At 44.0% G+C, this 26,612-nt stretch overlaps 1 protein-coding gene across 1 annotated transcript in view; it reads right to left on the reverse strand.

The window, feature by feature from the left end:
- The window catches only part of acp7 (acid phosphatase 7, tartrate resistant (putative)), a 33,568-nt gene extending 7,289 nt beyond the window's left edge, over nt 1–26,279 (reverse strand). Inside the window, exons 1-10 of the mRNA XM_041847605.2 lie at nt 26,175–26,279; nt 24,699–24,842; nt 19,522–19,725; nt 19,209–19,391; nt 17,370–17,395; nt 16,189–16,286; nt 7,145–7,207; nt 6,525–6,639; nt 6,229–6,342; nt 695–761 (exon numbers count right to left, since the gene is read on the reverse strand). Coding sequence (XP_041703539.1) covers nt 695–761; nt 6,229–6,342; nt 6,525–6,639; nt 7,145–7,207; nt 16,189–16,286; nt 17,370–17,395; nt 19,209–19,391; nt 19,522–19,725; nt 24,699–24,810 — 982 coding nt within the window. The 5' untranslated portion in view covers nt 24,811–24,842; nt 26,175–26,279. The remainder of the gene's footprint in view (nt 1–694; nt 762–6,228; nt 6,343–6,524; nt 6,640–7,144; nt 7,208–16,188; nt 16,287–17,369; nt 17,396–19,208; nt 19,392–19,521; nt 19,726–24,698; nt 24,843–26,174) is intronic.
- Between the last annotated feature and the right edge of the window lie 333 nt (nt 26,280–26,612).

Genomic DNA, 26,612 nt, shown 5'->3' on the forward strand with positions numbered 1-26,612 from the left:
GAAGAATCTCAAATATATTTTGATTTGTTTAATACTTTTTTTGGTTACTACATGATTCCATATGTGTTATTTCATAGTTTTTATGTCTTCACGATTATTCTACAATGTAGAAAATAGTAAAAATAAAGAAAAACCCTGGAATGAGTCCAAACTTTTGACTGGTACTTTTTTTTAAATAGCGCCCCTTGTGTGCACATTCAGTAATACCGTATACCCAAGTATGGTACAGAAACAGTATGAAAATCTGGATACCACCCATGCCTATCTTCAAAGACTATGGACTGCAACACAAAGGACTAAGAGCAACTGCGGGATCCTCAGGCCTTTTCATTGTACTATCCAATATAACCATGAAAATGTGTATTTTGACCATTTTAATTCATTAACCCCATAGAACATGCCTCACATGTTTTACCTACTTACTCACGTTTGCTATTCATCAAAGAGCACTAAATATAAGGGTTCCACTCAAGAAACACAACCAACAAGCGAGAGAAGTGTAACATAGGAAAACATTTGGATAATGGTTTGTTGAGTGATGTCCAAAGCAGCGGTCTGCTGTTGTAATAAAGGAAATGTGTTTGGATTACTCTGTTCGAGCCGAGTGCTGGGACATTAGTCTGTCTGAGAGGACAGATTTGTGACCGTAACAACTACTACAGCACAGTTCTGTTGTATAAAATGCAGACCATACCGTATAGATACAATAGATCCTCCAGACCTGGCGCTGGTGGTTTGGTGTCATTTCGTCCGAGGCGGACCTGAAACAGAGCAGAGCGAATGCTGGGATTAGGATCAGAAACCTCATCTGATATCACCCTCATGTCCATGGCAGGGTGTCACTCTTTACCCATGCCAAGTGCTGAATGCAACAGGTCTGAATGGAAACTATGTGCTTCAGGGCTAATGTGGACTAGCCAGTAGCCTCAGACGTTGACAGGTTTTAAGCAACACAGCAATTAATGTCTCCAGCAACAGAGCAGAAACAAACCCTGTAAATGCTTTTACGTAACAGAATAGCTCTCTGGGACACAGCCTAGCTGTTCTTCACATATACATTTACATTTTAGTCATTTAGCAGACGCTCTTATCCAGAGCGACTTACAGGAGCAATTAGGGTTAAGTGCCTTGCTCAAGGGCACATTTACGTCATTTAGCAGACGCTCTTATCCAGAGCGACTCACAAATTGGTGCATTCACCCTATAGCCAGTGGGATAACCACTTTACACATTTTTTTTGGGGGTAGAAGGATTACTTTATCCTATCCCAGGTATTCCTTAAAGAGGTGGGGTTTCAAATGTCTCCGGAAGGTGGTGAGTGACTCCGCTGTCCTGGCGTCGTGAGGGAGCTTGTTCCACCATTGGGGTGCCAGAGCAGCGAACAGTTTTGACTGGGCTGAGCGGGAACTATGCTTCCGCAGAGGAAGGGGAGCCAGCAGGCCAGAGGTGGATGAACGCAATGCCCTCGTTTGGGTGTAGGGACTGATCAGAGCCCGAAGGTACAGAGGTGCCGTTCCCCTCACTGCTCCATAGGCAAGCACCATGGTCTTGTAACGGATGCGAGCTTCAACTGGAAGCCAGTGGAGTGTGCGGAGGAGGGGGTGACGTGAGAGAACTTGGGAAGGTTGAACACCAGACGGGCTGCGGCGTTCTGGATGAGTTGTAGGGGTTTAATGGCACAGGCAGGGAGGCCAGCCAACAGCGAGTTGCAGTAATCCAGACGGGAGATGACAAGTGCCTGGATTAGGACCTGTGCCGCTTCCTGTGTAAGGCAGGGTCGTACTCTCCGAATGTTGTAGAGCATGAACCTGCAGGAGCGGGTCACCGCCTTGATGTTAGCGGAGAACGACAGGGTGTTGTCCAGGGTCACGCCAAGGCTCTTCGCACTCTGGGAGGAGGACACAACGGAGTTGTCAACCGTGATGGCGAGATCATGGAACGGGCAGTCCTTCCCCGGGAGGAAGAGCAGCTCCGTCTTGCCAGGGTTCAGCTTGAGGTGGTGATCCGTCATCCATACTGATATGTCTGCCAGACATGCAGAGATGCGATTCGCCACCTGGTTATCAGAAGGGGAAAGGAGAAGATTAGTTGTGTATCGTCAGCGTAGCAATGATAGGAGAGGCCATGTGAGGATATGACAGAGCCAAGTGACTTGGTGTATAGGGAGAAAAGGAGAGGGCCTAGAACTGAGCCCTGGGGGACACCAGTGGTGAGAGCACGTGGTGCGGAGACAGCTTCTGCCACGCCACTTGGTAGGAGCGACCGGTCAGGTAGGACGCAATCCAGGAGTGAGCCGCGCCGGAGATGCCCAGCTCGGAGAGGGTGGAGAGGAGGATCTGATGGTTCACAGTATCAAAGGCAGCAGACAGGTCTAGAAGGACAAGAGCAGAGGAGAGAGAGTTAGCTTTAGCAGTGCGGAGAGCCTCCGTGACACAGAGAAGAGCAGTCTCAGTTGAATGACCAGTCCTGAAACCTGACTGGTTTGGATCAAGAAGGTCATTCTGAGAGAGATAGCAAGAGAGTTGGCTAAAGACGGCACGCTCAATAGTTTTGGAAAGAAAAGAAAGATGGGATACTGGTCTGTAGTTGTTGACATCAGTGGGATCGAGTGTTGGTTTTTTTGAGAAGGGGAGCAACTCTCGCTCTCTTGAAGACGGAAGGGACATGGCCAGCGGTCAAGGATGAGTTGATCAGCGAGGTGAGGTAGGGGAGAAGGTCACCGGAGATGGTCTGGAGAAGAGAGGAGGGGATGGGGTCAAGCGGGCAGGTTGTTGGGCGGCCTGCAGTCACAAGTCGCAGGATTTTATCTGGAGAGAGAGGGGAGAAAGAAGTCAAAGCATAGGGTAGGGCAGTGTGAGTAGGACCAGCAGTGTCATTAGACTTAACAAACGAGGATCGGATGTCGTCAACCTTCTTTTCAAAGTGGTTGACGAAGTCATCCACAGAGAGAGAGGAGGGGGGAGGATTCAGGAGGGAGGAAAATGTGGCAAAGAGCTTCCTAGGGTTAGAGGCAGATGCTTGGAATTTAGAGTGGTAGACAGTGGCCTTAGCAGCAGAAACAGATGAAGAAAATGTAGAGAGGAGGGAGTGAAAAGATGCCAGGTCGGCAGGGAGTTTAGTTTTCTTCCATTTCCGCTCCCGCTGCCCGGAGCTCTGTTCTGTGAGCTCGCAATGAGTCATCAAGCCACGGAGCTGGAGGGGAGGACCGAGCCGGCCGGGAGGATAGGGGACACAGAGAGTCAAAGGATGCAGAAAGGGAGGAGAGGAGGGTTGAGGAGGCAGAATCAGGAGATTGGAGGGAGAAGGATTGAGCAGAGGGAAGAGATGATAGGATGGAAGAGGAGAGAGTAGTGGGAGAGAGAGAGCGAAGGTTGCGGCGGCGCATTACCATCTGTGTAGGGGCAGAGTGAGTAGTGTTGGAGGAGAGCGAGAGAGAAAAGGAAACAAAGTAGTGGTCGGAGACATGGAGGGGAGTTGCAGTGAGATTAGTAGAAGAGCAGCATCTAGTAAAGATGAGGTCAAGCGTATTGCCTGCCTTGTGAGTAGGGGGGACGGTGAGAGGGTGAGGTCAAAAGAGGAGAGGAGTGGAAAGAAGGAGGCAGAGAGAAATGAGTCAAATGTGGACATAGGGAGGTTGAAATCCCCCAAAACTGTGAGGGGTGAGCCATCCTCAGGAAAGGAACTTATCAAGGCGTCAAGCTCATTGATGAACTCTCCAAGGGAACCTGGAGGGCGATAGATGACAAGGATATTAAGCTTAAATGGGCTAGTGACTGTGACAGCATGGAATTCAAATGAGGAGATAGACAGGTGGGTTAGGGGAAAAATTGAGAATGTCCACTTGGGAGAGATGAGGATTCCTGTGCCACCACCCCTCTGACCAGATGCTCTCGGGGTATGCGAGAACACATGGTCAGACGAGGAGAGAGCAGTAGGAGTAGCAGTGTTTTCAGTGGTAATCCATGTTTCCGTCAGCGCCAGGAAGTCGAGGGACTGGAGGTTAGCATAGGCTGGGATGAAGTCAGCTTTGTTGGCAGCAGAACGGCAGTTCCAGAGGCTGCCTGAGACCTGGAACTCCAGGTGTGGGGTGCGTGCAGGGACCACCAGGTTAGAGAGGCAGCAGCCACGCGGTGTGAGGCGTTTGTGTAGCCTGTGCAGAGAGGAGAGAACAGGGATAGGCAGAGGCATAGTTGACAGGCTGTAGCAAATGGCTACAATAATGCAGAGGAGATCGGAATGAAATGAACTAAACATCTGGAAGAGGAGAGAGCAGGGCCTCCCTCACCAAAACTTCCACCTCAGAAACTATAATTGTTTCACTGAACCACCCGAACAAAAACTCTCCCAACTTCCACCTTTAGAAATCAGAATTGTTGTGAACCACAGCGGTTCAATGTTTAAAGGAGTAGACTCAACCCACTTTATTCAGCTAGCTAACTATGACACCATAGCTAACTAGCATGCTAGCATCCAATAACACACAGTTTAGCACCAACACTTGGTCACAACAAACCACCAATAGTGTGTTAACACACTAAGCAGATAATTCGTGTCCGTGTCTAGTTCCTTTCATAACGCAGCAATAATTAAACGTTGGTTAGCTTAGCACAAATATATTGTATTTAGCTGCCACAGTACAGCACACAATGGCTACTGTGTTGACTCTGTTCGAAAAACGGCTAGCTAGCTAGCTTCGTGCTACACCGAAGACAATGCCAACCTACAGTAACTACCCACAACAGCCCACGATGCCTAACTATGACACCATAGCTAACTAGCATGCTAGCATCCAATAACACACAGTTTAGCACCAATACTTGGTTACAACAGACTACCAATAGTGTGTTAACACACTAAACAGATCATTCGTGTCCGTGTCTAGTTCCTTTCATAACGCAGCAATAATTAAACGTTGGCTAGCTAGCATAAGTATATTGTATTTAGCTACTACAGTACAGTTAGCTGGTCGTGTTGGCTAGCTAGCAATGGCCACTGTGTTGACTTTGTTTGAAGAACGGCTAGCTAGCTAGCTTCGTGCTAGACCCGGCACCGCCGAAAAACAATGCTAACCTACAGTAACTACCCACAACAGCCCACGATGCCTAACTATGACGCCATAGCTAACTAGCATGCTAGCATCCAATAACACACAGTTTAGCACCAATACTTGGTTACAACAAACTACCAATAGTGTGTTAACACACTAAACAGATAATTTGTGTCCGTGTCTAGTTCCTTTCATAACGCAGCAAAAATTAAACGTTGGCTAGCTAGCACATTAACATTGGAAACAACTCTCCACCGTTGTTAAACGTTACCAGTAGCTACCCGCTAGCTAGCTAGTCTCGTGCTTTCTCCGGGCTCCGCCGTAAACAATACTTACCTACAATAATTACCTACGGAAACCTACAATAACTACCTAAATAAACTACCTACAATACCTAACTACAACTACCTACCTACGATCAAATGCATGGTTTAAGCTTTACTCAACACCATATAAGAAGCCAAGCTTACCTCAAGCTTACCTCCTGCTAGAGAAAACACAACCTCTCCCGACCACAGCTCCGACCACATATCTATCAATGCTATGTCCAGTAAATCATCAGTGCCAAGTGTAATATAAAGCATATTAACAGACAGAGCCTCCTTGGTCAGAAAATAATAGCAATCAACATGTAATGAGTAAATAGTTGCATTGAGGGGGAACAGAGAGTTATTTCTGCTTGTAAAACTTCACTTATGATCAGTACAGGTGATGTTCGGCCGGTCAGCCAGTTGTTGCTCAGGTTTGGTCAGATTTACACCCCTCAGGAGGAGGAGGGTGTTTCTGCATGTTGTCAGCAGAGCTCACCTCAGCACCTACCTCAGTCCCCCTCTGCCTTGTTCTTTCCTGGACTGCTGTATATCTCTTCCCACTGACCCATCAGCCCCAGGGTGATATACACTGCGTTTCTCACCATATCTGACTGACCAGAACACGTGTAGCTAATAGAGGACTGTACTCATTGTCCTTAGACGTTTTGGATGCTCGGACTCTAAAACCCCTGTAACACTAGTTGCTGTTGAAGTTCACTTGCTGAAAGCAATTGTACATTCATTAATTTAGTAATTCTTAAATCCAGGAATACCATTCAATTTCAAAACTAATACAGAGAGTATCATCCATCCAGCCATGTAATTGACCCCCTTCTCTCTAATCAGTGAGGTGTTTTGTGCCATACATACATAGCTCTCAAACTGGGTGCAGTCGTCTTTATCGTTGTTAGAGCAGTACATGGGTCTGTGTCCCATAGTGATGATCCAGGGGCGCTCTGCTCGGTTCTCTGGCCTGTTGGCATCCTGATAGAGGATCAGACAAGAGAATGAGTCACGTCGCTGTGTGTGTGTGTGTGTGTGTACTGTTTAGGACACCAAAGTTTATTACTCAAGAAATAATACTAAAAAAGGGCATTACTGCCACGTTCAGTTGTCCAGAGACAAACAGCTTCACTAATACTGGGACTGTAAATTAAGTACTTTACCTCAAGGTCCTTTTTAAGCCACTCGTACTGCTTGAAGAGGAGATCCACGCCATAATCAAGAAAGAAGTAGATCTCAGTGGAGAGAGAGATGATATGGGCTGATCCTACATTCCAGCTGTGGACAGAGCGCATACAAAAGATCAACAGCCTTGACCATCCAAAGTATACATACAAACTACTGACAGGGACACACTTAATTCGTCTATAGTGAAAGATTTTCCCCAAAGAAATAGCTGGGCTGGGACCTCCTCTCTTTTGGAGGCAGGGTTTGTCTGTCTCCTCTCCTCAGACATCACCCCAGTCCTGCGTGCCGTACAGGTGCTGGAGAGAAGGGGCCTCATCTCTTCCTTAGCCAGGGGAGTGAGGAGCAGGCCTGTGGTCCAGGAGGTATTATCTTACTGCCTCAGAGAATGTCCTGTGTGTTATGAGCCTGCCACAGGTCGGATGTATGGCTCCTTTGTGCCGTTGGCCCCTTCACGCAGATTGAACCAAAGTGTTCCAAAGGGGATGCTAGTTAGAGCTCCCCTCTCTTTGGCTAAATCATTTGGGGTGAGTTTACGTTAATCAATGACCACTTCTATACAGTAGAAGGTAAGTGTGTGTGGTAGATGCTCCCTTACCTGTACCATAGACTCTCAGTCTGTCCTGGCATGCTGAAGCGGTTCCTGTAGTTGGAGAAGTTGCTGTGAAAACAGAGTTGGTTCGGCTAATGAGATGTATGGACTGTAGTGTGCCATCTAGGTGCCTTAAATATCTCAGTGAGATAATTAGTGCCAGAAACCTTAGTTTGCTCCCCTATCATCTTGTGGTTCCCTTGTCAGTACTCGTAAATGTCACAGGTGTGACGAATTGGTTTAACATTTTCACCAAGCTGGCATTGCCGTTGGTTAATTGGTTTATTGTTTTCCCTTTAAAAAAACTGTTATTTTGCTTCTAGGCAGCCGGACACAGGAAGTGATCCAGTCCGGAGGTATGGTGTCCCTGTTGCTGGTAGCATGTGCTGATAAGTTTGTGAACAAACAATGGGGAAATTGAAGAAGCCTGGACACCTGCCTTGGGGCTGGGTCGCTTCCTTTGTTCCTGTTTATTAGGTTTGTGTATTTTACTGAAATTATTACTTTACATTGGTTTGGAAAAAATGATAATTTATATGGCTAAATGACTTGAATCTGAACTGAAACAAATTGAACTTGATGTATATTGGAAACCTGAAGTGTATTTTTGTAAAACCATGCATTGATGAAAAGTTAAACTGGAATCAAACCACCCCATTGACTGGTCTCTGTTTTCACACCGCCTGCTCAACCCAGATCTTAGAACCTGTTCATTTGCACTTTGTGACATAAAGCTAATCTTAGACAGCTATTCAGAATACATACCACAAAGATTCATTACACAATGAGACTGCCATTTTTGTAGTTGCTAGCCAATCGTGGTCATTACCTCTCCCTCCCACCAATCCCATACTCACAATAGCTTTGAGTCACATTCCTCATGGAGATGCCCTATCTAGCCAACTTTGACTACAGAAGTAAAGCGTCTGCTTTAAACCTGCATTGAACACAGCCATTTATCAGACATCCATCCACAGAAACACTACACTAGTCCCCTACTACAGCCAAGGTCTGTCAGTGGTCACCTCTACAGACAGGACAGGATACGACCAAACTGTATTTCCTACAAGCCGCCACCACTTCTACCGATGGTAATTTATCAATACTATAGTGCCAGAACCACCAGACCGGGACACACACAGACCGAACCGGTTCCCATAATGAAAGACCCAAACCTAGACCTGTGCCTTGGAGAGCACCAGTCGCAGGCGTGCTATCCACCCACCCAAACACGTGCCATTCCCTAAATATTTCAATTGGCCAAACCTGTGCAAAGCCTTTCTAGGAAGACTGTCACTAACGACAGCAGGCCAAGCCAAAAGCTAGCTGTTTTTATGGGTTTACAGATTTTAATTTCACCAATAAAACTGGGAGCCAATCTTCCTTCCAGTTAAAGCAGTAGGGTCATTCCACAAAATGTGTCTTTTGCGTCCCTTTGATAATTTAAGAAGAAATTGTGCACCAATATTTAATTTTAAAAGCCTGTTAAAGTATATTAAATAAAGTGCCCTTTAATATAGACCGCATGGAGAATTCAATAAATCAGATTTGTTATATGAAAAGACTTGTTAAAGTGTTTATTTGGAATATCCCTCCGTCTAGGAAGATTTTAACCCACTGAACCCGAACATTTCTCAGTAGTTTCACCATCATTGTGAAGCCCTAGTTATTTTTGTTGCTTTCACAAAGTCATTTATGAAGATTATTTATTTCATGTGATTAGTGATTCATTTACATCTCTCCCTCATTTTAATGTCAACCCTGTTATGTGAACTGAACGCTCGCTAAAAAATAATAATAGTCAAACCATAGTGTAAAAGCATGTGACTCTTTTTGGCAATTTACTGGTGTTTTGAGGTGGAAAACTGAGCGGGTCAAGCATAACACGTTAACCTTGTTACCCATAGATAGACTAGAAATGTTTTAACAATTTCATTTTTTTGTGGAGCTTGCATTCAATTGCCCATCCCTGTCGCACACAACAAGATTCCATTCCCCCGTCACAAGGGGATTTATGGCTGATTTCAGATGAAATCGTCAACCCTGTTACGGTCAACTCTGTTACTTTATTTGGCACTTAATAGGCACTTACTATAGTCGTTTTTTTATTTAACCTCTTGAGATGGGAAAACATGTTTTTTATGAAGTTGAATATATGCTCTTTATGACAGAATGTTAAAATTAGGTGAAATCCAAAGTTTATTTTTACCAAGTTACACTTCTCAAAAAGGCACAGAAATGGTGGAACGACCCAGTAAGGTATGTGGTGAAGTGATGGGGGAGTCTGATAGCTCTCCTGGCTTTTGTAAGAGGCAGACAGGGACAGAGCGGTCCACCTGAGTGAGTATGGATGCTGGAGGTCAGACGACAGGGTTCATGCAAAGTTAGGTAAATAGAGACCGTTCAGGTCAGAGATTAAAAGGAAAGGTCAGGATCATAGAGAATCTCTAGTTAATGGCATAAATTGACCTTGGGGTCAAGATTACATGGTCAAAGTCAAAGCTATGATAACTCAATAATTGGTGATTGAACGGTCTGTTACAATTGACCGGTCCACCATTTGCAACAGACATAATCCTTTTTATGCCGTAACACACTTGATTAATCACAAACCATTCTGAGTGGTTGAGAAAGGGATCCACAGTATGTGCAGCAGTATGCAGAACTGGGAGATGCTGTGAGCAGCAGCATGTCTGAGTCAAAGCTACTTAGTCTGGAGCATGGTCATGGGTTAATGCCCCCATCTTGTGGTGGCTAGGCAGGGAAGCAGCTGACTGTCTGTTGGATGGACACCAGATCCAAGATCTCCTTATGGGACGGACACCTCTTTCCTCATACATAAAACAATATACATTTTAGGAGACCCTAGACAATGGAAATAGAACAGGGGTAATAAAAGCACTTCTATTTGGTCAAATAATATATGTTTTGGTATACTGAATGATATATGTGCATGTCTAAAGGGGAATTATTAGAACTTCCTAGAACAGTAGCTCAGAATTCTTTATTTTTTCTCCTCTACACAGTGGAAAATCTGATCAGCTCAATTAAATATTCTTATGTGTCATTAATTTACATTGTGTCCCCATGACAAACTATGAGTCATAGTTTGTAACTAGACAGGCTGTTTCCCTTGTGTGCTTTCTTTTCCAATAAAATAATAGCAAGATACAAATTTGAGGGGAAATGTTCCAGCTTAAACCTTGTCAAATGCAATGTGGATGGACTGATTCATAATCCTAATCAACAGGACTTTCCCCCCCAGGTAAACTGTTTAGAAACCACACATACTGACAAATCAGATCTGCCCTTTCATTTCACTGAGGAGTGTGAGCTACAAGATGCCCACCTAATCCAGCCTTTTTGAAACCTTAAAGGAACAATTGCTGTCTGAACATCACCAACTCACGTCATGGCTCATTGTTTGAAATGGCAACAGTCACTTCCTATTGCCTCCGATGGGCCAGTGATCCATAGATTGTGTGGGGGAACAAAGGCGCTCTTGACTGGAGCCTTAGCGTCTCACGTGGAAATGCTGGCCTCATGCAGCTGGAATGCTGAGGACTCTTGTGGTCAGCCCGGCTCAATTGCTTTTATCAGGGGTGAAAGTAAACCAGTACGGTCCCTTACGGAGTCCTGGCAAAATAAGTAGTGGGGGTACGCCGTACCAATAAAATATGAGCCTATCACAATATTTAAAACAAAATGTGAAGAAAACTGTAGGCTTTTACAATATTATTTATAATGATGTTAGCTGCATGAAAAATGAGTGAATGGACTTGAAAACAGGTGGTATACAGTATACACTCCAGAATGCTGTGTGGTTAGAGGAGAACACTGACATTTTTCCAAGGCAGAGATTAATGGCCGAGACTAAAGCACGCAGACAGCAGCACACTCATCAATTCAGTCAGAAAATGTAGGCATAATGATGATCACTAAAATTTGCTTTACATTCATCAAATGGCAGGTGCAAATAGCTGGAATTAATTTGTGAGTGGGAGAATGTGCGCGGGTAGCCTACATGAGCCTTTGATTATTTGACAATCAGATGAAAACATCATGACTGGTTGTGTCTATGCCATATTAAAAGTTAAAACATTTTTGTTAAGTTAAATGACAAATCTTTACTACTAGGCCCACAGAGATCCTATTAAATTAATAGAGATTCTATATTAATTTAATTAATAGGGATTCTATATGTAATTCTATGATTAGGCCCATAATAAAATGTTTAAATAAATTACATCTACTTTCACCCCTGCTTTTACTCAGTTGGTTTTGGGGTAAAAAATAAAAAAGTAAATACACACACACACACACACACACACACACACACACACACACACTACCGTTCAAAAGTTTGGGGTCACTTAGAAATGTCCAATAAAACTGGCCTTCTTGAGACTAGTTGAGTATCTGGAGTATCAGCAATTGTGGGTTCGATTACAGGCTCAAAATGGCCAGAAACAAATAACTTTCTTCTGAAACTTGTCAGTCTATTCTTGTTCTGAGAAATGAAGGCTATTCCATGCAAGAAATTGCCAAGAAACTGAATATCTCGTACAGCGCTGTGCACTACTCCCTTCATGGAACAGCGCAAACTGGCTCTAACCGGAATAGACAGAGGAGTGGGAGGCCCCGGTGCACAACTGAGCAAGAGGACAAATACATTAGAGTGTCTAGTTTGAAAAACAGACACCTCACAGGTCCTCAACTGGCAGCTTCATTAAATAGTACCCACAAAACACCAGTCTCAACGTCAACAGTGAAGAGGCGACTCCGGGATGCTGACCTTCTAGGCAGAGTTGCAAATAAGGGACAGCTGTTAATTGAAATGCATTCCAGGTGACTACCTCATGAAGCTCTCAGAATGCCAAGAGTGTGCAAAGCTGTCATCAAGGCAAAGGGTGGCTATTTGAAGAATCTCAAATATAAAATATATTTTGTTTAACACTTTTTTGGTTACTACATGATTCCATATGTGCTATTTCATAGTTTTGATGTCTTCACTATTATTCTACAATGTACAAAATATTAAAAATAAAGAAAAACCCTTGAATGAGTAGGTGTGTCCAAACTTGACTGGTAGTGTACATATATATTATCTTTATCTCTGCATTGTCGGAAAAGGACTCGTTAATCTACACCTGTTGTTTACAAAGCATGTGACAAATACAATTTTATTTGACACAGACACACACGGTATAGGATATGACACTGAATGGCTGAGCCTGTAAATCCCTGCCCTTTTTATGCAGATCTCTCACTGAGCTTACAACCTAGACCAAGATCCCCAGGACTAAAGCTCTGGAACTCACTCCAATATCCAGGGGGCATCTAGGTTGTCCATCATGGACAGGGTTGCACTGAGCATGATGAGAGTGGAGTATTTAAACTAATATTGGTCAATAATATACAGTTGCCTGTTTTTTTCTGAACTGCATAGAAACAATATTACAGCCCAGTAGAGTATCTTATGATAAGCTGTAGACCACACTATTTACCAAGAGAGTTTTCATCTATATTTTTCATAGCTGTCTATCTACCACCACAAACCAATGCTGGCATTAAGATTGCACTGAATGAGTTGTACAAGGCCATTAATCAACAGGAAAACGCTCATCCAGATGCAGCGCTCCTAGTGGCCGGGGACTTTAATGCAGGGAAACTTAAATCCGTTCTACCTAATTTCTACCAGCATGTTAAATGTGCAACCAGAGGGAAAAAAACTCTAGACCACCTTTACTCCACACACAGAGACGCATACAAAGTTCTCCCTCGCCCTCCATTTGGCAAATCTGACCATAACTCTATCCTCCTGATTCCTGCTTATAAGCAAAAACTGAAGCAGGAAGCACCAGTGATTCGGTTAATAAAAAAGTGGTCAGATGACGCAGATGCTAAGCTACAGGACTGTTTTGCTAGCACAGACTGGAACATGTTCCGGGATTCTTCAGACAGCATTGAGGAGTACACCACATCAGTCACTGGCTTCATCAATAAGTGCATCGATGATGTCGTCCCCACAGTGACCGTACGTACATACCCCAACCAGAAGCCATGGATTACAGGAAACATCCGCACTAAGCTAAAGGGTAGAGCTGCCGCTTTCAAGGAACGGGACTCTAACCCGGACGCTTATAAGAAATCCCGCTATGACCTCCGACGAACCATCAAACAGGCAAAGAGTCAATACAGGTCTAAGATTGAATCACTGGCTCTGACGCTCGTCGGATGTGGCAGGGCTTGAAAACTATTACAGACTACAAAGGGAAGCACAGCCGCGAGCTGCCCAGTGACACAAGCCTACCAGACGAGCTAAACCACTTCTATGCTTGCTTCGAGGCAAGCAACACTGAAGCATGCATGAGAGCACCAGCTGTTCCGGATGACTATGTGATCACGCTCTCCGTAGCCGATGTGAGTAAGACTTTTAAGCAGGTCAACATTCACAAGGCCGCAGGGCCAGACGGATTACCAGGACGTGTACTCCGAGCATGTGCTGACCAACTGGCAAGTGTCTTCACTGACATTTTCAACATGTCCCTGACTGAGTCTGTAATACCAACATGTTTCAAGCAGACCACCATAGTCCCCGTGCCCAAGAACTCTAAGATAACCTGCCTAAATGACTACCGACCCGTAGCACTGACGTCTGTAGCCATGAAGTGCTTTGAAAGACTGGTCATGGCTCACATCAACAGCATAATCCCAGAAACCCTAGACCCACTCCAATTTGCATACCGCCCCAACAGATCCACAGATGATGCAATCTCTATCGCACTCCACACTGCCCTTTCCCACCTGGACAAGAGGAACACCTACGTGAGAATGCTATTCATTGACTACAGCTCAGCATTCAACACCATAGTGCCCTCTAAGCTCATCACTAAGCTAAGGATCCTGGGACTAAACACCTCCCTCTGCAACTGGATCCTGGACTTCCTGACGGGCCGCCCCCAGGTGGTAAGGGTAGGTAACAACACATCTGCCACACTGATCCTCAACACGGGGGCCCCTCAGGGGTGCGTGCTCAGTCCCCCTCCTGTACTCTCTGTTCACCCATGACTGCATGGCCAGGCACGACTCCAACACCATCATTAAGTTTGCCGACGACACAACAGTGGTAGGCCTGATCACCGACAACGATGAGACAGCCTATAGGGAGGAGGTCAGAGATCTGGCCGTGTGGTGCCAGGACAACAACCTCTCCCTCAACGTGACCAAGACAAAGGAGATGATTGTGGACTACAGGAAAAAAAAGAGGACTGAGCACGCCCCCATTCTCATCGACGGGGCTGTAGTGGAACAGGTTGAGAGCTTCAAGTTCCTTGGTGTCCACATCACCAACGAACTATCATGGTCCAAACACACCAAGACAGTCGTGAAGAGGGCACGACAAAGCCTATTCCCCCTCAGGAGACTAAAAAGATTTGGCATGGGGTCCTCAGATCCTCAAAAAATTCTACAGCTGCACCATCGAGAGCATCCTGACTGGTTGCATCACCGCCTGGTATGGCAACTGCTTGGCCTCTGACCGCAAGGCACTACAGAGGGTAGTGCGTACGGCCCAGTACATCACTGGGGCAAAGCTTCCTGCCATCCAGGACCTCTATACCAGGCGGTGTCAGAGGAAGGCCCTCAAAATTGTCAAAGACTCCAGCCACCCTAGTCATAGACTGTTCTCTCTGCTACCGCACGGCAAGCGGTACCCGGAGTGCCAAGTCTAGGTCCAAAAGACTTCTCAACAGCTTCTACCCCCAAGCCATAAGACTCCTGAACAGCTAATCATGGCTACCCGGACTATTTGCACTGCCCCCCACCCCATCCTTTTACGCTGCTGCTACTCTGTTAAGTATTTATGCATAGTCACTTTAACTCTACCCACATGTACATATTACCTCAACTAGCCGGTGCCCCCGCACATTGACTCTGCAACGGTACCCCCCCTGTATATATAGCCTCCCTACTGTCACTTTATTTTACTTCTGCTCTTTTTTTCTCAACACTTTTTTTGTTGTTGTTTTATTCTTACTTTTTTTGTTTAAAATAAATGCACTGTTGGTTAAGGGCTGTAAGTAAGCATTTCACTGTAATGTCTGCACCTGTTGTATTCGGCGCATGTGACCAATACAATTTGATTTGATTTGATTTGATTTAGACTTTGTCTGAGAGTAATTGTGGGGTAAATAAACAAAAACAACATTTCAGTGAGTTTCTGTCAGTAGTTTCTGTTGGCCTAAACGCAAGATAGGAAACTTATGTCGCAGTCAGTGTTTATTTTGGACAAGGTTTACTTGTTTAGTTGTCGGTGGTTCTTGAAACACCTCCAGACCTTAGAAGCTGAAATAGCTCCCATCTGTTCCAATGGCACAGCGGAGATGACCAAAGTGTTTTCTATAGTGGAAAAGCTGTGGTTGCTCCACTCTGACCAAAAATGTGTTTTTCTGAGCTTCTACCGCTGCCTCACAGTACAGTACAGTAGCACATTATGGATACCAAGTCTGGGGAGGTCTGGCAGTGTCTCACCAATATGAAATACAGCACGAGTATTTTTTACCAAACCCTTTAATAATAGCATTGATTAGATGTGACCTGTACAGAATGCACCAAAATATGTACCAGGAGCAGAAAACATTGGCTAATGGGGAGCAGAAAGAAAGCAGACTGCTACCATGTTGACTCACTGTTTATGAAGATTATAAACTATTCATAACACTGTCAGTTTTAAATAATCAGTTTAACACTAAATGACTGGTGCCTGTGTGTTTGTGTGCAGGTGCGTGGGTGTGAAAGAGAGAGAGGAACAGAGAGAAGTAAATAATTAAAGGGGGGGGTCATACAGTTCTACTCATGACAGACAGAGACACAGAGACACAGAGACACAGAGACACAGAGACACAGAGAGACAGAGAGACAGAGAGACAGAGAGACAGAGAGACAGAGAGACAGAGAGACAGAGAGACAGAGAGACAGAGAGACAGAGAGACAGAGAGAGAGAGAGAGAGAGAATTAAGTAAAGGGGGTCATGATAAGGTCCTACTCACTATTCAGCCTCGTGGTTCCCAGGACAGGTCATATAGGGCACATAGGCAGCTATGGACTGGATCTGACGCATGAACTCATCTCCAATCCTGCCGTTGTCCTGAAACAATTTGATTTAGTCATTTACCACAGCATAACACAGTTTTAGTGCTAATGAAGCCTGATATAATAAGGCTGACAGGATCAAAGTAAAAAGCACATTAAATGATCTAAAGCCAAAGTTCTGTAAATACATTTTCCAGACAGCTTCAGGAATGAACTATTTGCATACCAAACGAAACCCCAATGAAACTAGAACCATTGATTTCACAACTATTCTAATGGTGGCAATTGAGCTTATGAACACACTGTGGTGGATGGCATGGTAATCTTCCCATTGCCCTTAATGAGCTTTCAGAAAGAATTTATATTTATAATATCAAGGAAGCCACGGAACAGTTAGACATTTAGACACAGTTAGACATTCCAGCTCAAACTCAGCATGAATTGCGGCGATTAATTTTTATGGTTGTCTGCTCATAATGTCCAGCATTTTTCTACATATTTGAGAAAAGTATAAATGGAACAACATGACCAACATTGCTAATTAATTTTAGGGAAACGGCAGCCGCTGATGTATGCCATTGGTGATTAATATATGTCATAGTATTTATGAAGGGCGCAGTGAGACTGGCCAGTTAGGTTCAGGGAAACATGGCCTCTGTCTACATTAGCTAGTTGTCTCGGCTGAATAGAGCCCTGCTGCTGTACTTCATTGGTTACTTCAGTGTTATGCCCCTAATTCCAGTCTTTCAGCACATGATTAAGGCATTTCACAGCTATGCAGTTCATTACAGCAGCGTGTCTTAACCATGGCCCAGGCATGATCTGCTGATGAATAGTAATGGGACGCTAGGGATAAGACTGAGCAGGGTTAGAGTGGCTATATCTCATCTGTCATCATGGATCTAGCCAGACACCCAGGTGGGCTTAAGAGGTCTAGGCTCATGATGACATAGTCTAATTTCATATCTTACCCTGAGGGTACCATAAGCTTTGAGTGTACCCCCTTATGCCCATAGTTTAACTTCATGGAAATCTCATGAGAAAGTCCTTAACATAAATGATATGTGTATCATTCTACCAACTGCCAGTGATGGACATGTGTGTGTACAGAAAACAAAAATATTTAGATATATTTTACCTCATGCATGTCATATGCAAAGTCCCCTAGAAAACACAAAACCACATATTGGTCATGCATCATTTCTCCAACGTGTGCTCCATATTTCACCCAAAGTAAACCACAATTATATACAGTTGAAGTCGGAAGTTTACATACACCTTAGCCAAATAAAATTAAACTCTGTTTTTTACAATTCCTGACATTAAATCCAAGTAAAAATTCCCTGTTTTAGGTCAGTTAGGATCACCACTTTATTTTAAGAATGTGAAATGTCAGAATAATAGTTTTATTTTATATTTTACTTCATTCATCACATTCCCAGTGGGTCAGAAGTTTACATACACTCAATTAGTATTTGATAGCATTGCCTTTCAATTGTTTAACTTAGGTCAAACGTTTCGGGTAGCCTTCCACAAGCTTCCCACAATAAATTGGGTAAATTTTGGCCCATTCCTCCTGACAGAGCTGGTGTAACTGAGTCAGGTTTGTAAGCCTCCTTGCTCGCACACGCCTTTTCAGTTCTGCCCACACATTTTCTGTAGGATTGAGGTCAGGGCTTTGTGATGGCCACTCCAATACCTTGACTTTGTTGTCCTTAAGCCATTTTGCCACAACTTTGGAAGTATGCTTAGGGTCATTGTCTATTTGGAAGACCCATTTGCAACCAAGCTTTAACTTCCTGACTGATGTATTGAGATGTTGATTCAATATATCCACATCATTTTCCTTCCTCATGATGCCATCTATTTTCTGAAGTGCACCAGTCCCTCCTGCAGCAAAGCACCCCCACAGCATGATGCTGCCACCCCCGTGCTTCACTGTTGGGATGGTGTTCTTCGGCTTGCAAGATTCCCCTTTTTCCTCCAAACATAACGATGGTCATTATGGCCAAACAGTTCTATTTTTGTTTCATCAGACCAGAGGACATTTCTCCAAAAAGTACGATCTTTGTCCCCATGTGCAGTTGCAAACCGTAGTCTGGCTTTTTTATGGCGGTTTCGGAGCAGTGGCTTCTTCATTGCTGAGCGGCCTTTCAGGTTATGTCGATATAGGACTCGTTTTACTGTGGATATAGATACTTTTGTACCCGTTTCCTCCAGCATCTTCACAAGGTCCTTTGCTGTTGTTCTGGGATTGATTTGCACTTTTCTCACCAAAGTATGTTCATCTCTAGGAGACAGAACGCGTCTCCTTCCTGAGCGGTATGACGGCTGCGTGGTCCCATGGTGTTTATACTTTCATACTATTGTTTGTACAGATGAACGTGGTACTTTCAGGCATTTGGAAATTGCTCCCAAGGATAAACCAGACTTGTGGAGGTCTACACTTTTTTTCCTGAGGTCTTGGCTGATTTATTTTGATTTTCCCATGATGTCAAGCAAAGAGGCACTGAGTTTGAAGGTAGGCCTTGAAATACATCCACAGGTACACCTCCAATTGACTCAAATTATGTCAATTAGCCTATCAGAAGCTTCTAAAGCCATGACATAATTTTCTGGAATTTCCAAGCTGTTTAAAGGCACATTCAACTTAGTGTATGTAAACTTCTGACCCACTGGAATTGTGATACAGTTAATTATAAGTGAAATAATCTGTGTGTAAACAATTGTTGGAAAAATTACTTGTGTCATGCACAAAGTAGATGTCCTAAACGACTTGCCAAAACTATAGTTTGTTAACAAGAAATTTGTGGAGTGGTTGAAAAACAAGTTTTAATGAATCCAACCTAAGTGTATGTAAACTTCCGACTTCAACTGTACCACTGTGATTCAAGTTATTCTGTAGTTTGGATCAACAACTGTCGACATTGATAAGGTTATTCACTTAAGACAATCAGTTGGGAGTTTAACCACTTACCGACGTGTAGGATGACATCATACGTCCCGACCTGGGTCTCCTTTTGCAGTCTGGCCAGAGACTGAGGGTTCTCATTGCCCATGTCCCCATAGATGGCAAACCTGGGACTCCAGCTAGTGCTCTCATTCAGAGCAGTAAAGGAGAACACATCACTCCAGCCAGCCTCACTGCCACAGTGGTACACTGCAGTCAACACCGGGAAGAAAACCTTGTCCTATAAATACTATGATGATGACAGGCCATAGACCGAATGTGACAGGCAACAGACATAGCCTAAATCCATCATGCTAGTTCTATTAACATGGAAACCTACCATAAACAGAGGCAGATCTCAGGTCAGTGAGAGTGACCCTGTGGATGTACATCTTCCTCCCCTCTGATCCTCCATCCACAAACAAAGTAGCGTTGCCCTTGGCGGTCAGCTCAAACAGCCGTCCGCCCCACAGGCCGTACTCCACGGTGCTCTCCTCCGTCTCATTGAAGGTGGTCCAGGTGATCTCCATAGAGCCAGGGAACCCTGGGGAGAAAAGCGCCATAGTTATCCAGCCAGATCAGGCTGCTCACCCTGCCCACCTGGAGAGAGTTACTGCCCTGGATACTTACTGATCCACTTACGTAAGCTGGGAGAAACGTTATGTCTTTATAAAATAATTATCTCCTGGGCTCGAAATTAAGGGTGTTCCGTTGCCCCTGGGATGATACAAAATATGTATACGGTTCAAAACAGACTCTGGGACAGTTCTGGGACGACAGATCCAAAATTCATACAAGCACTGCAGATTACTTTTTTTTTAAAGTAATGAGGCTGATGCAACAGATCAGACCATTTAGCTTAAAATGTTGATAATGTTTTATTTCTTCATATTATAAGCTCAACAATGTGCACATACCGTATTTTCCGCACTATAAGGCGCACTTAAAAGCCTTTAATTTTCTCAAAAAACGACAGTGCGCCTTATAATCCGTAGCGCCTTATATATGGATCAATTGGTTAATTGGTTGATCCATACTGGTTGTACACGGCGCTCAAGGTGCTCTGTCAAAATGTTTCAGTATGAAAAACCAATAAAAACAATTTAATAATAATGAAATGTTTCAGTACGACTGGTAAACTACAAAGCCGCACCACTTGCAGCATTACGGTAGCCAGTACACACCGGTACTGTGCTTACTCACAGTCCCACACCACTTGTGTGTGTATAAAGACCCCAAAATGGCACCTTTCAAGAGACACGCTTACGACGCAGAGTTCAAGCTCAAGGCTGTCGGTCATGCAGTAAAATATGGGAATAGAGCAGCAGCGAGAGAATTCAACATTAATGAATCAATGGTACGGAAGTGGAGGAAGCAAGAAGATGACCTGCGCCAAGTAAAGAAGACTAAACAGAGTTTCCGAGGGAACAAAGCGAGATGGCCACAGTTAGAGGACAAACTCGAACAGTGGGTTGTTGAACAGAGAGCAGCAAGTAGAAGCGTCTCTACAGTCACTATTCGAATGAAGGCAACAGCGCTAGCACGGGACATGACAATCGATGAATTTCGAGGCGGTCCTTCTTGGTGCTTTCGTTTTATGAAAAGACGTAATCTCTCCATCCGCACACGAACTACCGTCTCGCAGCAACTGCCAAAAGATTACCAAGAAAAGCTGGTCACTTTCCGCGCATACTGCAAAAAAGAAGATCACTGAAAAAGAAGATCCGGCCAGAGCACATCACCAACATGGACGAGGTTCCACTCACCTTTGATATTCCCGTGAACCGCACTGTGGAGAAAACGGGGACCAGTCACGGTGTCTGTACGCACCACAGGGAATGAGAAGTCATCCTTCACTGTAGTTCTCGCCTGCCAGGCTAATGGCCAGAAACTTCCACCCATGATTATTTTCAAGAGGAAGACCTTGCCAAAAGAGAACTTTCCAGCCGGCGTCGTCATCAAAGCTAGCCCGAAGGGATGGATGGATGAGGAAAAGATGAGTGAGTGGCTGAGAGAAATTTACGTCAAGAGACCGGGTGGCTTTTTCCACACAGCTCCGTCCCTATTGATCTACGACTCAATGCGCGCCCATATCACCGATGCTGTCAAAAAACAAGTGAAGCAAACTAATTCGGAGCTTGCCGTCATTCCGGGTGGGTTAACTAAAGAACTCCAGCCGCTAGATATTAGTGTCAACAGGGCGTTCAAAGCTAGACTGCGAGCTGCGTGGGAGCAGTGGATGACAGAAGGCGAACACACGTTCACCAAGACGGGGAGACAGCGCCGGGCGACTTACGCCACTATCTGCCAATGGATCGTGGATGCCTGGGCTGATATATCGGTCTCAACTGTGGTCAAAGCTTTCACGAAGGCAGGAATAATCTCTGAACTGCCAGGCAACAGCAGCGACACTGACTCGGATAATGACATTTACATTTACATTTTAGTCATTTAGCAGACGCTCTTATCCAGAGCGACTTACAGTTAGTGCATACATTATTATTATATATATTTTTTCATACCCCATGTGGGAATCGAACCCACAACCCTGGCGTTGCAAACGCCATGCTCTATCAACTGAGCTACATCCCTGCCGGCCATTCCCTCCCCTACCCTGGACGACGCTGGGCCAATTGCGCGCCGCCCCATGGGTCTCCCGGTCACGGCCGGCTACGACAGAGCCTGGATTCGAACCAGGATCTCTAGTGGCACAGCCTTAGACCACTGCGCCACTCGGGAGACCGGGCAGGTTGGATGCCGTAGTCGCCCAACTGTTCAATTCGGACACTGAAGAAGAAGAATTCGAGGGGTTCGTGGATGGGGAATGAACTGAAAAAGTGAGCTTTACGTGTTATATGTAACTGAACAATGTTGAGTTATGCACTAACGTTTGATTTAGTGGTATCAGACTGTTTCTTTTACTACGTGTTTACTGAATCAGGGAAAGGTTCCCCTCCACGTTTGGGAGAAGAGTGAGCAAGGCTGGGAGATATTGTTAATATGCACATTAACGTTTGAACAACATTACCATGGGAGTGAACGGAGTTGTCAGAACGCTTAATAAAGTTTGACTTTATCTGACTGTTTTGTTGACATTCCTTTTAGCACAGCTCCATCTAGTGGATGCATAACGCAACCCCAGTCAATTTGTTTGACTACAGTATCTTCTATTCTATGCGCCTTATAATCCGGTGCGCCCTATATATGAAAACAGTTCTAAAATAGGCCATTCATTGAAGGTGCGCCTTATAATCCGGTGTGCCTTATAGTGCGGAAAATACGGTAGTTGTAAGCTACGTGCAAATGTTCCAAAATGCAGTTAGTGGGAAAACACTGTTTTCAAAAGCGTACCACACGCACAAGTGCTTTCATGTGACATAGATGAAAATATCAGTTCAAAAACTAAGAAAGAGGGGAGATCTAAAGAAGCATCAACTAGTAAGGGTTACTAATATGACTAGGATTATGCCTTTGGCTGCTGGACAATAAAATAAAGTTGATTTGAAAACCAACAGAACATGAGAAATGCTGATTTCAATGTTTATAAAATAATTTCCTCAAAATGTCTATGGTCGTATTTTGGCTAGGCTACTTTGAAACAAGGTAAGACATGCTTCATAAAATGGCATAAAACGTCCAGGTTTTAATCAACTACGTTTATGGTTAAATAGTTTTAAAATGCTGATTGCCTCTGCTCAGATTCAAGGTGGGTGATGTGCGGTGCGCAACAGGCACTGCCCTTCACTCTCCGGTCTCTTGACCATTTGATCTGAATGAACCGTGACTCGAGTTTGTCGACAGAATCAAGCCTTTAGACCAGGAATGGGCAACTTTGTATGGGGGACACAAACAAATCTGAACTCATCATGAGGGGCAGCAGTTGCTCGCGTGTCTACATACCACATCCATACACCTCCCCCCAGGTTAAAGCCTGGACATATATACACTACCAGTCAAAAGTTTGGACACACCTACTCATTCAAGGGTTTTTCTTTATTTTCACTATTTTCTACATTGTAGAATAATAGTGAAGAAAACAAAACTATGAAATAATACATATGGAATCAATATATTTTAAATTTGAGATTCTTCAAAGTAGCCACCCTTTGCCTTGATGACAGCTTTGCACACTCTTGGCATTCTCTCAACCAGCTTCATGAGGTAGTCACCTGGAATGCATTTCAATTGAAAGGTGTTCCTTGTTGAAAGTTAATTGGTGGAATTTCTTTCTTTCCTTAATGCGTTTGAGCCAATCAGTTGCGTTGTGACAAGGTAGGGTGGGTATACAGAAGATAGCCCTATTTGGTAAAAGACCAAGTCCATATTACGGCAAGAACAGCTCAAATAAGCAAAGAGAAACAACAGTCCATCATTACTTTAAGACATGAAGGTCAGTCAATACAGAACATTTCAAGAACTTTGAAAGTTTCTTCAAGTGCAGTCGCAAAAACAATCAAGCGCTATGATGAAACTGGCTCTCATGAGGACCGCCACAGGAATGGAAGACCCAGAGTTACCTCTGCTGCAGAGGATAAGTTCATTAGTTATCAGCCTCAGAAATTGCAGCCCAAATAAATGCTTCACAGAGTTCAAGTAACAGACACATCTCAACATCAACTGTTCAGAGGGGACTGTGTGAATCAGGCCTTCATGGTCAAATTGCTGCAAAGAAACCACTACTAAAGGACACCAGTAAGAAGAAGAGACCTGCTTGAGCAAAGAAACATGAGCAATGGACATTAGACCGGTGGAAATGTGTCCTTTGGTCTGGAGTCCAAATTTGAGATTTTTTGTTCAAACCATTGTGTCTTTGTGAGACGCGGTGTGGGTGAACGGATGATCTCCGCATGTGTAGTTCCCACCGTAAAGCATGGAGGAGGTGTTATGGTGCTTTGCTGTTGACACTGTCTGTGATTTATTTAGAATTCAAGGCACACTTAACCAGCATGGCTACCACAGCATTCTGCAGCGATACGCCATCCCATCTGGTTTAGGCTTATTTGTTTTTCAACAGGACAATGACCCAACACACCTCCAGGCTGTGTAAGGGCTATTTACCAAGAAGGAGACTGATGGAGTGCTGCATCATATGACCTGGCCTCCACAATCCCCCGACCTCAACCCAATTGAGATGGTTTGGGATGAGTCGGACGGCGGAGTGAAGGAAAAGAAGCCAACAAGTGCTCAGCATATGTGGGAACTCCTTCAAGACTGTTGGAAAAACATTCCAGGTGAAGCTGGATGAGAGAATGCCAAGAGTGTGCAAAGCTGTCATCAAGGCAAAGGGTGGCTATTTGAAGAATATCAAATATATTTTGATTTGTTTAACACGTTTTTGGTTACTACATGATTCCATGTGTTATTTCATAGTTTTGATGTCTTCACTATCATTCTACAATGTAAAAAATAGTAAAAATAAAGAAAAACCCTTGAATGAGTAGGTGTGTCCAAACTTTTGACTGGTACTGTATATTTTTTTTTATATTCAAGATTCATGGAAACAGACCAAAGACCTACCTGGATAGGAAATGTGCACCTGCTCAGGCTGGGTTCCAATGGGAGGAACACCAAGCACTAGCAGGGGTGCCAAGCTCAGCGCAACGAACACAGCACCAACAACAGACACCATCTTTGCTCTGTCTGGTCTACTCCTGCACAGTCCTGAGGGAAAAGGAGAGGTGAAATGCACACAGTAGGACATGGATACCGGTAATCTACTGCTGTGTCTGCAGTCCCATGACTTGTGTTGCCCTCTCATACAATGTCACATGATGTCAATTAAAACATGTAGGCTAGTTAAACTCACTAGACTATGCTTCCCTTCAATGAAACCCAGCCTTTCAGGATACAAATGGTCTCAATTAGGCTACAGAAAACTGTGCCAGATACATATTATTCTACAGTAGTGCTAGTGTACTGCACACAGTCAATCAGTCAGTGTGTCTCTGATGAGGAAATCAGAATCAGTTGACCAAACTGATGAAACAGCAGCCAAACCTGTGAAGTCAGCAAATGCAGTGTGGCAAGGCATGATGAGTCAATAAAAGCAGCTGATGTTGTTTGTGATTGTAGATGTGTGCTCATTTAAAGTACAAGTCATTTGCTTTGAGTTAATCTGTTCTTGCATTGGCTTTCTAGCTGATGAGAACTGTATCACGTTATGATTGCCTCCTGCATAAAAGTATACAAGAAGCCTTAACATGCTATTAAAAATGTGAACTATGATTCTCTTTTAAAATAGTATTTTAGAGTGAAGCAGTGAAAGATCCAATCTACTATGAGAATAGGATAAACCTAAAAAAGTGATCAAAAATAGATTATTCATTCTGTATTTGAAGCAATTAAGATTTATATTTTGAAATCGAATGCACTAAACACGTTGAACACTAGTAGGTAGACAACAATAATCCAGTATGCCTATTGAACATTGAGCGCATTTATGAATCCCCAATATCGTCCACCAGCCGACTCTCTCTCTCTCTCTCTCTCTCTCGGCAATTCTAGCCTGGGGACGAGGTTATTGAATCCCCAACACAGTTTCTGGTCATAGTTCAGGAAAGGAACCGGGGCTCCGTTTGGGTTAAAAAAACCAAGATGAAAAGGATAGCAAAACCAGCCTCATGAGATCAGAATATGACTTCTTAGAAAGTATATCAACACTGACACGTAGGTGATTGCAGCATTAGCAAGCTAGCTAGTACAGTAAGTTAGTTCGAGGAAGTGTTATTACAAACAACGTTATATGTGCTCATCATCTGTAACGTTAGCTATCCTTCCACATTCTACTGCTGTCTCGAGCTCTTTGTCAGCTGTGCTACTGCTGCTAACAGCTGACGCGGCTAGCAGACAGCAGCAAATGCTAACTGCAATGCCGGATTTACTGGCTGATAACTGTAAGAGAGATATGTATCGTGATAATTGCAAGCTTACATTAGCTTCCTATAAATATAAATGCGCAAAAAACATTAGCTAGACAGACAAACTTGCCCTCACCTTTTCTGGCTACGTCATTATTCAAAATAACAACAATGTGCCAACGAAGAATTGTGGGTAACGCCAGTTTACCCAGCTAGTGTGTAATCATTACTTCAAGCAGTTGCAAAATGCTCTGTTTCGCAACGAAAACGAGTGTTTCTATTGGACAGATTCAGGTAGTTCCCTCCCTGTTTGCTGAACCTGTCTAATTGGCCACAGTTTGGAGTAATGATTACACAGCTGCTTTCCCAATATAGTGTATGTAGGCCCATAGACAAACCTGGGAATAATTTAGCCTTTTTTAAATGTATGTGTATGTTAAATGTGGTGTGATTAAGGTTCCCACTTGGCTGTCAGCCCTTCAATCAGTTATTTTATTCTCTCTCACTGTGGATATTCCCAGAGCCATTTACAGTGCTTTGTGTGTGTGAGGAGTTTTGATGTGCATTGTGTGGA

Source organism: Coregonus clupeaformis, chromosome 25 (assembly GCF_020615455.1).
Source record: "Coregonus clupeaformis isolate EN_2021a chromosome 25, ASM2061545v1, whole genome shotgun sequence".
In the NCBI taxonomy this organism is placed as follows: domain Eukaryota; kingdom Metazoa; phylum Chordata; class Actinopteri; order Salmoniformes; family Salmonidae; genus Coregonus; species Coregonus clupeaformis.